The 18468-nt window shown below is 34.0% G+C and overlaps 1 protein-coding gene across 5 annotated transcripts in view; it reads left to right on the forward strand.

Annotated features, from left to right (window-relative positions):
- Positions 1 to 18468, forward strand: part of sfl (N-deacetylase and N-sulfotransferase sfl) — a 105341-nt gene that overhangs the window by 77988 nt on the left and 8885 nt on the right. For all 5 annotated transcript variants that reach the window (XM_013322580.1, XM_013322581.1, XM_013322583.1 and 2 more), the window contains 7 exons: positions 5562 to 5814; positions 6245 to 6407; positions 8717 to 8923; positions 10323 to 10500; positions 12262 to 12507; positions 15223 to 15385; positions 18145 to 18327. In XM_013322580.1, the coding sequence (XP_013178034.1) occupies positions 5562 to 5814; positions 6245 to 6407; positions 8717 to 8923; positions 10323 to 10500; positions 12262 to 12507; positions 15223 to 15385; positions 18145 to 18327 (1393 nt within the window). The remainder of the gene's footprint in view (positions 1 to 5561; positions 5815 to 6244; positions 6408 to 8716; positions 8924 to 10322; positions 10501 to 12261; positions 12508 to 15222; positions 15386 to 18144; positions 18328 to 18468) is intronic.

Here is an 18468-nt window from a genome sequence, read left to right on the forward strand (position 1 = left end):
TGAAGATAATAAATTATCGTCCCAAATGTGTTATGTGTGTCATTATGTTTATATTTCACTTAACTTAATGTTCATTAATGAAGCGGAATAAGTATTCTTAATTTAAACTTTTAGTACTTGGATGACCGGTACGGTATTTTTTTAAATTGTGTTTTTTGGAAATTATATTTAAGTACGAATTACTAATAAAATGATGAAATATGAATAATATTTTTCGATCTTACCGATAGAAAAAGTTAAGTTTATGTTTAAGTTGATTATCAATAAAACACGAATAAAATGACATTTTCTATTATAAAAATGTTTCCTAGCTAGATCGATTTATCGCCTCCGAAACCCCCTATATACTAAATTTTATTAAAATCGTTGGAGCCGATTCCGAGATTCCAATTACATATACAAGAATTGCTCATTTAAAGATATAAGATTATAGGATGTTGAAGAAATGTTTTTTTTAGAATACACAACAGTTTTTATATTATTTTGCTTGTGAATTATTGTATTTTTTTACAGATAAGACACGGACGTTAATGTCTGGAGTTATTTTAGTTAACGAATACATTAAAAACATTCATTAACGAATATTCGACAAAATTAAACAAGTAAAATGAACTCCGACTGAAAAATAAATACATGAAAGAAACCGCCGCTGCTAAACGACCCTCCAACTGCGCCGGCGTTATAAACAAGAAGTTGCTAGAGTACGAAACGTCACGATAAGGGCTCCCCTAATGTGGCTGGCCGAGTCGTAACGAGCGAGGCAACTGGTTACAGCCGGCACGAAAGTCCAGCCAGCTGCGCCACTCGCTCTACGACTCTTGTTTTTAAATGACTATTGTAACAATTCGGAACTTTCCAGTGGCTATTTTTCTCATTACTTTTAACACCACTAAGTGTTGCAGCTTATTAGTCGAAATAACGTACCACATTTACAATGGTTGAAAAAAACTTAATTATTTGAACTGAAGTGAAAGATGTAGTATCGAATATCAATAATTTATACAATCTTATTCATAATCTTTGTATTAAATGTCACGCTTTTTTCCAAAAGTCAAGTGTCAGCAATAGTGAGGGAACGTGTTTAATAGTAGTAGGTTTAGTGTTGTGCCGATACACCTTCATGTCGATTTTTCTTAACAATGCATGTAATACTAATGCCTCGTTCAATAATTTGATAGACGCCAATAATAAGTTCATATTCATATAGTTCATAATCATTCAAAATAATTTGGCAGCCGAGAACCCGTAATAACATACGTATTACATAATATACATTGGGAATATTAATTCACCAACGTAATCAATTATTGAGGATCCAAACCATCGCGTGTTTGAAGATTCATTACTATTAAATTGGTCGATCAAGTTTAATTACGAACAGTTCGTGTTACATTTTATACGCACGTGACGTTTTCGCGCAATATTATGCTTAATATTAATACGCCTTGATTGTGAATGCCTCTTTCTCAGGCGCTGCGTATTTAGCAATTAAATTACTATAATAAGGTTTAGTATCTTAGCTGTCGATATATCGAGATGAAATAGTTAGGTTAGCGATTAGATCTTCAAAGTGTTATACTTTTATGAAATCTAGATAAAATGATACTCGATAAACACAAGCTGTGATCCTATAAGACAATTGTAACACAATAGACAAACTATACTTTCAAACTCTTAGCATTTATCCATGTTTAAATGTTGCCAATTTACCGCAATAAAATTATTGGTCGTAGACCTCATAAGGCTATGGTAACATTTAAATGATCAATTAGTTTGCTTATTACAAATTGAACGACTTCGCATTTAACGCATACAAAAATAAGCAGCTGTACTAATTTAAAGCGAGCGCCAATTCCGACTAATGGCTCAGCACTAATTAAGGTAATTAGAAACAAGGAAAGCCGAACCTAAATAGACAACGTCGGGACGTCCCGCTTTATGCCAAGTTATACGTAGTATAGACGTTCTGACCTTATAACGTTACGAATTGTGAATATCGATATATAGTATAAGAGACTTGGCAAGCTTGCGTGTGTGTTGGAGTGTACATGCATTAGAGGTGAACCGGCAAGGGAAGGTAAATGCTATTTGCAAGTTGCCTTTCCACCTGGCCTCCCTCTCTAGTGCTCTTGGACTACCAAATTGAAACGTGCCTTAACCGATGCAAAATAAACTCGTTCTATATACTTTTACCCTTTTGTTTTTACTTAAATATTTTACCTAAACGTTTTAAAATATTATTTACTTATAACAATACGGGTAGTAGCAATTCAAAATGAAAAGACTTATTATTATTGATGCTGTTAAAATTGTACAATTTTATGATAAGGGTTGGCCTTGCTCAGAAAATCGTTTCAAATTGAATAGTTATTTAAATGATATAAAGTCAAGTAAACTTTAATTGTTACTTATCTATATATATATATATATATAATAAAGTCGTGTTAGTTAAACTATTTATAACTCAAGAACGGCTTTACCGTAATGGCTGAAAATTGATGAAGAGGTAGCTTAGAGCCAGTAGACGGACATAGGATACTATTTATAATTTTTTTTTAATTTATGCCTTGGAGAGCTGCTTTTTATTTAACTTACTAATATTATAAATGCAAATGTTTAGATGGATGTGATGTAGATGGATGGACGGGTGTTTGAAGATATCTCTAGTCTGAAAGAACACATAGGCTACACTAATTAAGTTTTTTATGTGTCCACGCGGACGGAGTCGCGGGCGAAGGCTAGTATTTTATATACTGTAGTTAATGCCATTAAATGCTTTTTTTTTATAAGTTTTTTAACATATAAATCGTGTGACCTATTTTGTGGTTTCGTTTGCGGTTTTTATTTGATATTTTGTTTGCGTTGTGGATTATCGCACGGGCAACAATTCATAGATACGTCACGCACACATAATTCCCCAGGGATACCGTTTAAAAATATACATTCCAAACCTTCTTTCAAAAGAGGCAACTATTTTTGAAATAAATTGCTATTGACAAACAACAGCGCTCAAATTTATAAGTTTACATTGCTGCAAAATATCTCATAAATATTTGCCTTACATCAATTTAATAGCTGCAATAAATTTTTAAATTTATTCTTTACTAGCTGTCGCCCGCAACTCCGTCCGCGTGGATATATCCACGTATATATAATATAACTAAATTATCTTGACATCCATCCACATCACATTATATATTAAGTAAGTTAAATAAAATGCAGCTCTTCAAGGCTAAAATTCGAAAAAAAAATTAAAAAAAAAGAATAAATAGTATCCTATGTCCGTCCCGTCTCCTGGCTCTAAGTTACCTTCTCACCAATTTTGCAGGCATATCGGTAAAGCCGTTCTTGAGTTATAAATAGTGTAACTAACACGACTTTTTATATATATATATATAGATTAAGTATACTGCGAAACGATAATCGGATTGGGACCCAATAAAATTTCGTTAAGCTAGCTTGTATAAAGGTCATTGTAACTTGTGTTTTATCTGTTATACCTATTTTTTTATTGTAATGGGGACTATATGAATATATAACTGGCATTACAATAAGTATAAAATTAAAAAAAATATATATGACACTGGATTGATTTTTAAACAACCAGCTGTATTGCCGGCACCGGGTTAGAGCTTGCCGTGTACCGGGCGCCGTGTACACCTCAGTATTGATCTCGTCAGCAGATACGCTCATCTGCACCCGCGATATTCACCTTTGCAAATATCACCTCACGTTTTCTTTTCACTATTCACCCTACCGATGCTATCGCTTCTTTTATTTCGATTTCTACATATAGATTGCTTTGTTGTACGAAAAACGACGACAGGCATATGGAAAATGAAATTTAACAGGTTGTGTCCCTCAAGGAATTTCCATAATAATTTAAAATTAAATAATACTAATTGGGCTTGTAAAACTTGTCAAGTTCTAAGTGTACTTTTTTGTATGTTGATGTATATCTTCGAAAATATGAACTTACGTAACTGCTATGCGAGGTTAACTGATTACTATTTATTATATTTATTCCTATACATATTTGGACAATTGGAACAACCGACAAAACAACTTTTTTATTTCTTCTTATGATATAAGTTTTGATTAGGTATAAATAGGCGCGTTTAAAATAAACAACACATAAGTCGTTATAAAAAAGAACATGTTTTCGTAATAAAAGATATCGTATACGGTTTAGTTCTCATAACTATATTTAGAAATGACAAATATGTCCGGGTCGCGAAGTTCATAACTCTATGTCGTGTCGGTCACCGCTGTTGACCTCTTTATTGCCATTTTTTTTTTAAAAGATTAACAATGTTCTAGGAAATGTTTATTCCTTGATGCAATTTTCCTGTCATCTATGTTACTCTATGATTACTATTTTTTTTCTCATCACACAAGTTGTTATGAATAAAAATTCTTTATTGGGCAAGAAAAAACATTTTTCACCTAATTTTGTGGGCTCTGTCTCCGGAACTAGTTGAACCTGTGCTTCAGGAGACAGCGCCTTCTCTTATCTATTGCCTAAAGTTAAAGATAGTTTCTTAACATATTATATGCATTGAAATATACATGTAAATTTAATTTCACTGAGCACATTGTTACGATTGCCAAATAACCTTGACTTTGTGAGACAAGTATACCATTACGAACAAGCCAGTCGCCTTAATAGCCGACAATCAGTTGGCCGACATTAGCTACATTGGATAATGTTGTTTGTCTCTCGCAACAGTAGATAAATGTAGCAAATAAACGAGATTCTTCGTTTCATATGCGCATTGTATCTTAAGGAAAATATAGCAATTTGTACTTTTAGACATTTATTAATTACAATCCTTTGGCGCGAATAGCGGGCTTACATTGCAAAGTCAAGTGTCAGAATGATTAGTGAGGGGTCGACATAGATGTCGATATTTTAGTGAGGCTAGTGTTGTGCTAGTACACCGGCACAGTATCGGATTTTATTCCTAACAGTACATTGTTGTTTTTACGTTAGGATTGTTACAAATCGAGATGACAGATATTTCTTTTTTTTAATAAAAAGAAGATGTTCAAAGGTTTAAGATTTAAAGCATTTATTCTAAAAAAAAAAAACAAAGAAAAGGTCACTTGCATGAGAACAATGTCGTACACTACTCGTATATGTTATAAACCTATAGTCGACATTGATTTGACTTATTCTTAATTTACTTTTTTACAACAATCTAAAATGTATTGAGCTAGGTTTATGTGGGGGATCTTTCTAATAAAACTATTATTTCACACATTCCAGGTTCTTTTTTGCAGAGACACGTTCTTACTTTTTTCCTAAACTATAACTTCACATTTCTTTTTGACATGTATATAATCTTACAATCTTTACTTACGGCCAGTGTTCTAAATAGGTTTTAATCTAAAACAGTTTGATTTTAATTGATTAAATGAACTTGAATTAAATATTATTTTTAAATGAACTTTGAATTTCAACCTTGATACAAAATATATAATTCTTTTTTCTCATCAGTTTACTTTACATAGTTATAGCTCTAAAATATTGCCTAGTTTCAATATAAGAATGTTTACAGGTACAAGGTGGAGGTGGCAGGCAAGAGTCTGCCAGTCCTCACCACGTTGGACAAGGGACGGTACGGAGTGATCATCTTTGAATCTCTCAACAAATACGCGAACATGGACAAATGGAATCGGGAACTTCTGGACAAGTACTGCCGGGAGTATGCCGTTGGCGTCGTCGGGTTTGCGACGCCAGGGGAGGAGACCCTTGTTGGAGCTCAGCTGAAGGGTTTCCCACTCTTTATGCATACTAATCTAAGACTTAAGGTAACATTATGGGATGGAAACTGATTTTAATATTTTTGTACTTTTATATTTTGATTTCTACGGTAAATCGAGCAAGTGAGCAAATTCGTAGTATATCCGAAATGTGGGATTAAAATTCATGAGAAATTAATGTTTAAATAATGTTTGAGGTCATTTCATTACATTTTCTACGAAAATCTGTAACATCATAAATTCCACGTATTCTCATTAATTATCAACATATCCCTAATAATATTGAATTCTTCTTAAATACCTTTTAGTAATATTTCAGTAATAACAGTCTTAAAAATCTGCTTTAGATTTGGGCATACTCATAATTACAGAAAATAGTTAGTTTCTTTATGTGACAGATAAGATATTCAAGGAATACCTATTAGGACCTAGTGGAATAAGTCGTTCAGTTCAAAAGGCCACATTTAATCTCGAATAGGATGCAACCCTCAACCCAGCGTCACCAGTGTTGCGACTGTCGCGCGCGGGGGAGACAGCATGGGGCGCGCTACCCGGCGACCACTGGACAGTCTTCCGTGCCAATAGCACCACGTACGAGCCCGTTGCTTGGGCAGTGCGACAGAATGAATACGGCTCCAGCGGTAAGTACACATTGCATTGATAATTATCATGCACTTAGCCATCACTTTTTCAATACGTATAATAACCATGTTTGATAGCAAACATCGTATGGTTAATCGTATTCATTTTACATCGTAGTATAACAACAAAATTGGGCTACAAAGTATGTCCTATAATACTAATATTTTATATGATAGAGATTCTTAAATCTAATACATCTAAATATAATCTGTTGCATCTTAACTTTAATACTTGGGTCCACAACACCCTTTACTTTATGAATTCCGCATAGCAACAACAAATTAATAGCTTTAGTTCGTACGACAATAGTTAAGTGAATATCTCAAGTGATTATGTGCAGAAGTGGTACTTAAGTTGCATCTCGTGCCTGCTTATGCGCTAATTAACATCTTCCAATAAGGCCGTTACTGCGTTAATGTGTTTCCGCAAGAGCAGCGTAACGCTTTGAAGCCAACTTAGAGACATATATAGACATATACATCATTATATTATATGCTAGGTGAATAATGTGAACATTGTATGTATTCACATTACATATATATATGTGTATGGTAGAACCAATCCTAACATATAGTTTAGAGTCTAAGTTTAGTTCAAAATGCACGACTATCACAGTATTACCGTGGGTTTCTAATACCAAAATATCTTTATAAAACTTACCGTCAACCTTGTCATTATCTTTGACGAAACAGAGATTATATGTTTTAAACGGAGTTTTTTTCTCAGAATCTTTATAACTATTTAATTTTATGACGTTATAAATGGACAGTTTGTTCCACGATTTAAAAACAATAGGTTTAATCGCTATTTATGTACACTATCGTAAAAGTTTTGTTACAAAAATAATTGTGATATCACCGTGTTTTTGATCCAAGTAAGCTCTGCTATTATTATTAGTGTGTTGCGTGCGAGAAAGTTTTGTCGTTTTAAATTTGCTGTTATGCAATACTATTGTTCGATATAAAAGATCAACAACGAACCAGACCCAAAACTTTTCCTATCAATAGCCCCTATTTTACGATGAAATACTGAAAAGGATGAATACATTTTCTTTTCAGTTATTTCTTTTTACTTTACAACTACGTATATATTAAAACTCTGTATAGATTTTAAGTTTGAGAAATAGTAAGTCAGTTCTAAGCTAAGTTGTACAAATATTTTAATTATGTCTAATTATGAAGCGTCAATAGCCTAATGGTTAAGAGTACGGATTTCCGATCATGAGGTCGGGGGTTCGAATCCCGCCATTCGACTATTGTAGACCATATTCTAGCACAAGCCTAGACCTTAGTTGGAATGGTACAAGAAATAATAGTAAATAACAAAAATCTGCTAATATTTTACTTAAAAAAGATTAACTTGAATTAAATGTAGGAGATTTATCATACCAGTAGTCTATTGGTCCACAACTTTATTTCAAACTAGCATTCGCCTGCGACTCCCACGTCTGGAATTACAAAAAATCGTCTACGTGTTTTTCCAGGCTATGTTCTACATCTATGTCAAATATCAGAGATCATGCAGCAGTTCTGGAGATACCGTTTAATAAACATCTATCCAAACATTCTCATTTATAATATTTGTTAGATAGTACAGGTCATAGCAAAACAATTAGTAGTTTGGCGCCTTTTTTTATAAAATACAACGTAATACTATACAATGACGGATGATAATTACACACGATGGAATTCTTCAATCATCAATAAGTTCACTCATTCATATTCGAGCCATTGTTCTCTTTGTATATAAAAAGAATGTGTTTTTTTATTCGTTCGTTGTTTCTACGTTATTCCCCGAAGTCGAAAAGTAAAACTAGCTCCGTAGTCAGTAACATTCGAGCCGGAAGTTTTTTCCGCCTTCGTTTTTCAAACAACGTATAGGTGTAAAATATTCCGTACGCCAGAGATTTACTCTCCGGGCGAAATCGTAACTTTTCCTTTGATGATTCCTCTATTTTTGTTTGCCCTTAAATGCAAATGTGACTTGTTTGTGTTTGTTGTTAACGTGTAAAATATGGATATCGAAAAAGCAATGTAAAAATCAGGCTTTAACCTATAAAGTCCAGGTTAGCTGTTGGAATATATCACTAATGAACAATACTTTTTCCAATCATGAAGCTGCCAGCATTATTTATTTTCCATACAAACTTTATAGCGTTTAATTTCACATGAGTCGCAGCAGGACTACATTTTAGTTAACATTTATACACATGTTGCCGCAAGGAATACCCTTACGTGCTTTTTCCTACGCATGGATTACACTTACGAAGAAATGGATTTTGAAAGTAATGAAATTATGTTTGTGACAGAAGAGCGCGTCCCTCTGGCGACGGTGATACAAGATCACGGGCGCGTGGACGGCGTGCAACGCGTGCTGTTTGGCGCCGGCCTGCAGTTCTGGTTGCACCGTCTGCTGCTGCTTGACGCACTCAGCTACCTCAGCCATGGACAGCTCAGTCTCAGCCTCGATAGATGGATACTTGTTGATATTGATGATATATTCGTTGGAGAGAGAGGTGAGTACTTTACTTTGGGTTATATCTATGCACATATGACTTTGTCGCTAGTTTTTCATTGTTTGACAGTTTGTTATTCTCGATGTCCGGCTTATTTTTCGTTGTCGATGGTTTTCGGAGTAAGTTTTAGTTTCTAATACAAATGTGTAGCATACTTTGATAAAATATAAACGCTTCATTCGCCTAAATTACTTAACATGAGAAATATTTTGCTATTTTTTTTTATTTTCGAGCAACTTTGATGAGAAAAAAATCATGAATACTAAGCAAACATTTTTGAATTCGATTGTATGTAGAAAAGATATGTCATTTTCAAAGAAATCTGATATTTTAATTTGGAATGTAAAAAGTTAAGTTAAAATAATAACAATAAAGTCTTCGATAAATTCAAATTATTATTAGAGCTTCGTAAGATTTAAGATCGGAGCTCAAGAGCTGAGCTCCTCGCTGTTTCAACTTTGCTGTTAAGTCTCGATGCTCATTATTTATGCGAACTTGTTAAGTCTGGTTTAAAAACTCTGAGTTCGCTAAACTCCTATTACCAAGCCGAAGACAAATTGACATTTCACTAAAAGACATTAAACTAACATTTATTCATTATTATTTGTATGCTTTTAAACACTTATATTTAATTTAATGAAAACATTAAAACAATTTGTGTTCTATAATTATGTGGGATAAAAATATTCATTTATTTTGTTAACAAAAAAAAACTCATATTATATATTGTCCCTCTTATTTTCTTTCAAAAAACAAAGATAACAATATTTTTGTGCATTTGCTTTGGCAAAATGAGTTAAATGTGAACCAAACTTCACTTGATAAGCAATACAAAGAGAGCAATTTTTCTCTATGAATAATATGCAAGAATCTGTCTCATTTTACTTCCTTAGTACGTCTAGACTACGATATACCAAACGGAATTCTTTTTAGCCCACGAATAACAGAAAGAAAACGAAGCGAATGATTCAGTGCCTTAATCTTGCTGATTGTGACATCTTTTTAAAAGTTTTCAAACTAAAAATGAAGTCAAATTTAATTACTTAAATATTTGTCATGTAGGGGACTGTTCTATCTACTTATATATGTACAAATGACCTTGAACCGTCGACTTATCATCCACATCTTATTATCTCGTCTACCAGGGTTTTTACCCGACTGTCTCAGGCAGACAGTGTTTTTTGTGTTTTTACGAATTTTGTACGTGGGTTTATAGTCACCTTCGGTAACCTAAACGGCAGGATCGATATTATTAAAGTATAATTCCGTCAGTTTTCTTAATCTGAGTGTCAGAATTATATCAGCTCAAAATAAATTTGTATAAATAACGTAGTTATGTCTCTTTGTTTTTAAGTCAGTCGGGATTTATTGATTTTTTTAATAAACAATTTTTATATAGGTACTCGACTCCACGAAGAAGACGTATCAGCACTTCTAGCATCGCAAGCAGCGTTACAGAGACTTGTAGCTGGCTTTAGATTTAACCTGGGTTTCAGTGCTAAGTACTACCACCACGGTACGCCACTGGAGAATCGAGGCGATGATGCATTACTTCGGAATAGAGAACATTTCACATGGTAAGTGTACATTTAACATAAACACGTGGCCAACATGTCTTCAATCATAGTCAGTCAAGTTAGCTGATTGGTAGACTTATCATATGTGTTTAAATTTCTTAACTATAACTATTTATCATGGAAAAGCATTGGATACTCCGGGGTTAAGCACTTGACATGTAATCTGCAAGTCCTGGGTTCCAATCCCGCCATGTACCAATGTGTTTTTCGATTTACATAGATATAAACCTTTATCCGACGTTCTTACGGTGAAGGAAAACATCGTGATGCAACCTGAACTTATCTGAGAAGAAATTCAAAGATATGTGTGATGTCAACCAACCCAACCCGCACTTGGCCAGCGTGGTTGACTATGGCCTAATCCCTAACTTAGAGCAGGCTCCGAGCCCCTCGGTGGGGACTTAGCTGATGATGAATTTATTATTACTTAATTAAATGTTTGAATTTTATTCAGAAATATTATCCTATAATACATTATGTGATTGCTTCTTGATATTTGTGTCTCCTCCCACTGATACTTATCTCTTATTATGACTTCATAAATCTAGACTAGTGGCACATATTAAAAAGACCAAGTTCTCGCTAACCTCCACGACTTTATCTATTAATACTAGCCTATTAACTGCCACTATCATAAACACGCTATTGCGTCATTAATCATTCCGACTTTATGAGTTCTGTACCGACGTCATGATAACAGTGTCCAACAAATACAATTTTTCTATACATGTAATTTGATGACATGAGTTAGTTTGACATTTATAAACTAGACCATCAAGGATATGAGACACGATTAAATAAGCGCTGCTATCTCGGATAATGTGTAAAAGGCATAGAAAATGACATAAAAGAAAAAACATGTCATGACAGCTAGTACTAAAAGGACCACTTGACACTTCTTTGACAATGACAGGAGGGCGCTAGTGAGCGATCACAATTTAGTTTGACTTATACCCAACGGTTCAGTGGTACAAAGTGCATTCGCTTCGAAGCGATACCGTAACGGACTTCAAAAATGTGAAGAATTGACACGGGATGATCACGTGACTTATAGAAAGTTATTGTCAGTTCTATGCATTTTTGAAATTCGTTATGGAATCGCTTTAAAGCGAATGACCTTCGTCTAACCTCACAGATAGCCTTTTCAGTCTATATGATACATCGAATGGAAAATTACTACGCGACAATATTTCCACTATATTTCATTGCTGTTTAAATTTTTAAATAGAATGAAAGCGATAGCAATATCTATTTTGACAAATGTGACAGTGAAAACACACCTTTACTAATTTTAACATAAACATACGAATGTCTATATTATGAATGTTAGCAAGTTTCAATGCTTCAATATGTCCATGTCTATCCTTGTATTAAGTCACGAGCGTCGGATACGCCTGCGCATACATAAAATGTTCATGCAAAAATAAACTCTTAGCAGTAGAAATAAAGTACAATGTTTGATGATATTGTGACGCTTTATGTACATTTCCGTCCATTCTGAATAACGTGTGTCATTAATCCTTGCATAATACAAAGTTTTCTTTTATATCGTCATAATGATACGAGTATATCCTACATATAAAACGTATACAAACGTACATATCTACATTTTACATGTCTATAATCCAAGAATAAAAAAAGAAGTCTAAACCCCACAAAAAAGTTATGGCTTATATTTCACCGGTTTTCCATCGAGTGCATTGCAAAAACGCGCTAGTATGTACCCAACCTAACCCGTCCTAAGTATCAATTTTGTTTTAGGTTTTGTCACATGTGGAACCACCAGCAGCCGCATTTGTACAACAACGTATCTCAGTTAGAAGCCGAGATGATGTTGAACAAACAATTTGCTCTAGAGCACGGTATCCCCACAAACTCGTGCTACTCTGTGTCACCGCATCACTCAGGCGTGTACCCGGTGCACGAGCCGCTTTACGAAGCCTGGCGTAAAGTCTGGGACGTCCAGGTCACCAGTACCGAAGAGTATCCACATTTAAGACCTGCCAGGTAAAGTAATAGTACGATAGTAATAAAAGATTTACAAAAAAAATACTTACTTTACTTTTGAAAAATCTTTTTTTTTGTAAATCGCTCTTTGACTTGTAATTTAAACATTACCAATATATATATATGATGTTATTTTATCAAAACAGAATTAAATTTCCCCATACAATCTTTACCTTACTATGAATAAAGTACTACACTTTATATTTAAATGAATCGTATCGAAACGATTGAATAATGATGATAAATTAGCGTCCATAGAATCGATGAGTACAAGAAACCATAAAGGAAGTTATAGTCCCGCTAAAAACAGTTGAAAGCGGAAGTAAGATGGCGATCGCTTCCACAGACTGACATAAAAAGTGGCCGTAAAACTGAGCACCGACAACACGCTCACCAGACCGATTGCCTGTGTCTAGAATAAAACAAAATTAATGATTTATTTTTTTCATTTTTGAAACAAAATAATAAATTAATTTCGTAATTTTATTTTTTAATTACTCTTGCGCTCTTTTTACGATGAAATAACACAAAAAAATTATTTGACGATTTATGCTATACATTTTTTCTCGTTAACAACTCACAAAAAAAATTTAAGAACAAATTGTATTTTATTATATTTTTGACTTTAAATTGATGATTTTATTATTAAAATTATACTTATACTAGTTGTCGCTCGCATCTCCGTCCGCGTGGAATTCAATTCAAAAACAAATTCAATAAGTAGCCAGACTATGATCTACATGTATGCCAAATTTAAGCGAGATTAATGCAGCCGTTCCAAAGGTACCAAACAAACATCCAGACATTCCGGTTATATTATTAACTAGCCGGCGCCCGCGACTCCGTCCGCATGGATATAAAAAACTTAAATAGTGTAGCCTATGTGTTCTTTCGGATGCTAAACTTAATCGAGATCCGTTCAGCTGTTCTAGAGATATCTTCAAACACCCATCCATCCATCCACATCACATCCATCTAAACATTCGCATTTATAATATTAGTAAGTTAAATAAAAAGTAGCTCTTGAAGGCATAAATTCGAAAAAAATGAATAAATAGTATTCTATATCCGTCTCCTGACTCTAAGCTATCTCCTCACCAATTTTGCAGGCATATGGGTAAAGCCGTTCTTGAGTTATAAATAGTGTAACTAACACGACCTTCTTTTATATATATAAGATTATAAGAATTATAATATAATATTAATGTAAGATAATTTTAGTTTTTGTTAATAAAAAATGAATTATTAAATTGGAAAATACGATACCAATATCTGTGTTATTTTAATGCCGTTCTATGATCATGCTTTTTATTTATTCAAATCATGGCGTATTAACAAAAGGAGCGTTCAAACGACACGTGGCCCTGTTACTTTGTATTTAGATTTACGATTGTAATAAAATGAGGAATAAATCTATGTGATATAAATTATGACAATGAAATAATACGTATTCCTTTCTTCAAATATATAAAAACGTATTCCAGAAAATTATTCCAGGATTTTTATAAATTGCTCATTCTTCTTTTACTGTTCCTTTTGTATAAAATACACGAATATATTTATCAAATATTTATAAATGAAATAAATTAACACAGTTTTCTTTTATATTAAACATCATTGTAAAACATCGCTTGTCTTTTCCATTTGATAATCTCGAAAAAATCTTATTTATAACTGACATTCACTGAACATTTTAAACCTAAATAAAATTTTTTTTTGAATAAAATTTATAAATTGTATTTTTATCAAATTTATTGATATTATTATAGCGATTATTTCTAGAATAGTCGACTGTAGTATTATTAATAATAGACGAACATTTTTGTGTTATCAATATAATTAAATAATATTATTAATTAAAGCAATTTTTGCTTTAATTAATAATATTATTGCTGACCTAAGTATAACAAACAACAACAAATTCATAAATAATTTGTTTCACAATCTATTTCAATATACCACACATCGTGTATTAACTTTTCATACGCTTTTATTTATTATTTTATCAGTGCCGTGACCCGCTCCGACATGAACTTATGTCTCTGATTATATTCCATTGAAGTGATTACAAATTGTGATAGTTTCCTAAGAATTTTATTAAAACAAACGTGTAATTAAGTTAATAGGTCGTCAGTTTGAAAAGATAACGCAATAGGATGTATTTATTTTAACTAAATGATTCAAACATTACTATTGTTCTGTACATGTTGTTCTTCATTTATTTATCAAACTAAACTAAATTTGTTGATTACATTTAAACTGAAAGAGATAAAATTAAAGTAGTATTTATTTGAACACATAACTGCCACAAACACCTTTGTTAAGTGTAGTTCTCCTTAAGGTACACGCCCATTGGCCCGCGACGGATCCCTTGTTGAATGGACAGAGCGCTATATCTATATTAATATGATAAAGCGGAAGATTTTGTTTGTTTGTTTAAAGGCGCTAATCTCAGGAACTACTGGTCCAATTTGAAAAATTCTATTTTTGTTGGATAATCCATTTATTGAGGAAGGTTTTAGGCTTTATAACATTACGCTGCGATCAATAGTTTTTTTTAATTCCGCGCGGACGGAGTTGCGGGTGACAGCTACTAAAATCATAGAAAGCAAACTAAAATCCGTTGACCTTGTGCGATGCGTCTAGCGCGTGCCAATGGACGCGTACCTTTAGTGTAGATTTAACCCTTTGAATGCCTCTAATATTGTTATACAGATTACGTCGCGGCTTCCGTCACCGCGGTGTGATGGTGTTGCCGCGTCAAACTTGCGGGCTGTTCACTCACACGCTGCTACTGGAGCGATACCCCGGCGGCAGACAGCGACTCGACCGCTCCATACAAGGCGGGGAACTCTTCCAGACAGTTATCAATAACCCTGTAAGTCATAATACCGCACATAGCTTGGGTTTATACTGTAAAGTCGATTTTTACGTCACATCTCCTTGTATCCTTAAAATGTTGTGACTACAAATAGTATGATGCTTTGGCAGTAGAAACTCATATTTATAAGATGTAATATTCAACAAAAAATTTCACACTAAAACAACTTTTACTCTTTCTTATAAGGAAAGGGTGAGAGGAGACATGGATTTGATAGAGTTGGAGACGCATAGGCAGGGAAAATATCCTCTTCCTGTCCCTGCCTCTATTGATAGGTAGGCAACGCATCTGCAATTGCGGTTGTCTATGGTCGCTTTGCTATTTCGGCGAATTCAATTATTGCTCGTTTGCCACCTTATCATATAAAAAAATGTCTGCACTTAAAAATGCCTTAAACCACAATTAATCTTCTACTTACCAAAACGGAAAGTTGTCAACTTAGAGATATATCTTTTCTAGTCAGATCATATGCATTAGTGAAAAACAGCTTTTATCATTTTACGTTGGAAAAACGTTGTAATAACAACACTTTACGAGCGAATCCGTCCCGGTATTCGCTAATGGATGGCGTTCGAATGACTGCACGTCGTACTTTTGACATTTTTTTAGAGAAGGGACACCATTCGTCGCGTACAAAAACGGATTAATGTTGCTACAGGACAACATTAGTTTGATTTGGGTTCGTCCAAAATCAATATATCATGTTGACACGGATATGGCCGGACTACTGTATCACAGCCGATGATGGCAAAAAAACATTACAGTAGCGAGCTACTGATTGTAAAGTAACAATAATGTAACCACAATGTTCTCTGTAAATGGATAAGTTGCTTGGAGATGACAACTTTTGCTTTATTGTATGCGCTTGTTGAAGTTCCTGACAGTTAATTCTATCTCTATTACTAGTTCCAATCCTCACCACCGTCACCAACTGTAACAGTCATCGCCAAAATGGCCAAAATCAAATAGGCACAAATTACCACAGTTTATAGCCAAGCCATGTATAGAGGTCAGTGTGGAACTATCAATCTTTATTAGAAAAACAATCTTAAAAAAAAATTATCACCAATCTAACAAGACTGCATCTATACGTTTTCTCTTTTTAAACCAGAGGACCTAGCACGAATATTTGTGACAATCGCCATCGACAAAATTTGCATTAAAATTTCTATAGCACCCTTATCAAAAATCTCTTACGAATTTTGTCAAAATTGGCGATGACGATAACAAGGCGATTGTCACACGATGCTAGGCACACTGGTCGTTCGTGTCAATTAAAACACGATTCAACTTAAAAATAGAGTACATTGTTTTTATAAATGTAATTTAGGTTTGAATTAAAAAAGGTCTCAGTTCACTTAGATGTAGATCAGTACATACAAGGAAAAACTTTTCGATGCGACTCGATTGTGCAATATCTCTTCGTTCGTATCTCTCGTTGAATATAAATTTCTAGTTCGCTTCAATTAAAATTCTCAATTTTAATGAATCCAAGTTACCAAATTTAATTAAATTCATAGAACCGCTTGACATCGTACGAATATCGGAATAACGAACTAAAAGCTAGATAGAATTTTCTAAAGTTGGATGCATATTTATCGACGTAAAATATCGTTATAAAGTGATAACTATTTTAGTGGCCAGTTAATCATCAACTAATTTTCAATTATGAAGTTAATTAATTTTAATCTATTTTAAATTAATTCATCATTAATATAATTAAAAAGCACATGGCAATACTACTCTTAATATATTTTTGGTTAAAGCATAATTATTTTATATGTTTTACATCGATATTAATTTTCCTGTATTCTTAATTGATGACCGAAAATTACCGAATGAATTTAACGCTAAAAAGGCACCGTAAACCTGTTGCATGAGAAACGTATAAAAAAGCGAGCCAAATCGGTCCGTTTAGAAAAAAAGTTTCGATTCCCTTTGGCGGGGCTTTCGAATTCGATTGCGTTCATAACAAAAATATATAGATAAAATAATCCGCCCAATGTTTTTGTAAAATCATTTGATTTTTCTTCTATTATTTTTGTACAATATTTTCAAGAAGAAACAACAAACGTTTCACAGCGCTAAGTGACTTCTCAGACATTTTCATTTATTCTCAATATTATGAACAGTCGTCTGTCTAGACTTTTCCATGAAATAGTATCGTTATAAATTTTTACGTCGACATTCCGTGGAATTAAGTTGCCTTTCAATTCAAGACATCTTTGCCGTGCTCTGACTAGATTTTAATTACAGCTCTTCTCGTATTTAAAATATTGTACAGACTATTTTAGTTATAAATATCAGACGTAGTTAATTTACAAATTATAATAACTAGTGTAGTAGATATAGTATTCAGTACCATATTATATGCATATATATTAGGTGTCAAGCAAGACCACCAGAATTCGCCGAAGTAGCTAAGTAACCGCTGCCCATAGACATCCGCAAATGCATATACGTTGCCGACCTTTAATCGACGGAGGAGGAGACGCAGAGACTGAGAATACTTCCCCTCACTAAACGTCCACTCCACTGTCAACAACTTCCTTTTCCCATCCTTTCCTTATGACAAAAGGGTGGGAAGGAGACGATTAGGCCCCTGTCACCACACTAATCAGACGAAACGGGGAAAGACTTCTAGTTAACGCCTGTCTTCTGCGTGGTCATGGTATTACACCGGGCGCGACTACCAATTCGTGCTGCAGATGTTGTGCTGGTGTATACCACGTCTGACATACTCTTTGTTGTCATAGATCAACATCTTCATGACGCATATGTCAAACTATGGCAACGATCGTCTGGCGCTATACACGTTCGAGTCTGTGGTAAAGTTCCTGCGCTGCTGGACCAACGTGCGACTCGCCTCCGCGCCGCCGCTCGCCCTCGCGCACAAGTACTTCCAGCTGCGACCCGATGAATTGAACCCACTCTGGGGGGTGAGTACATCTCTCACTATCCGTCAACTTTGTCATAGTACCTCACTTTCTTTATCTCATTTTAGCATCATCTAGAACATAATATCACACTATCTTCACGACATTCTTCCATTGTGAAATTCTCACTCACAACATTGTGTC

Source organism: Papilio xuthus, unplaced genomic scaffold (genome assembly GCF_000836235.2).
Source record: "Papilio xuthus unplaced genomic scaffold, Pxut_1.1 DF825928.1, whole genome shotgun sequence".
Lineage (NCBI taxonomy): Eukaryota > Metazoa > Arthropoda > Insecta > Lepidoptera > Papilionidae > Papilio > Papilio xuthus.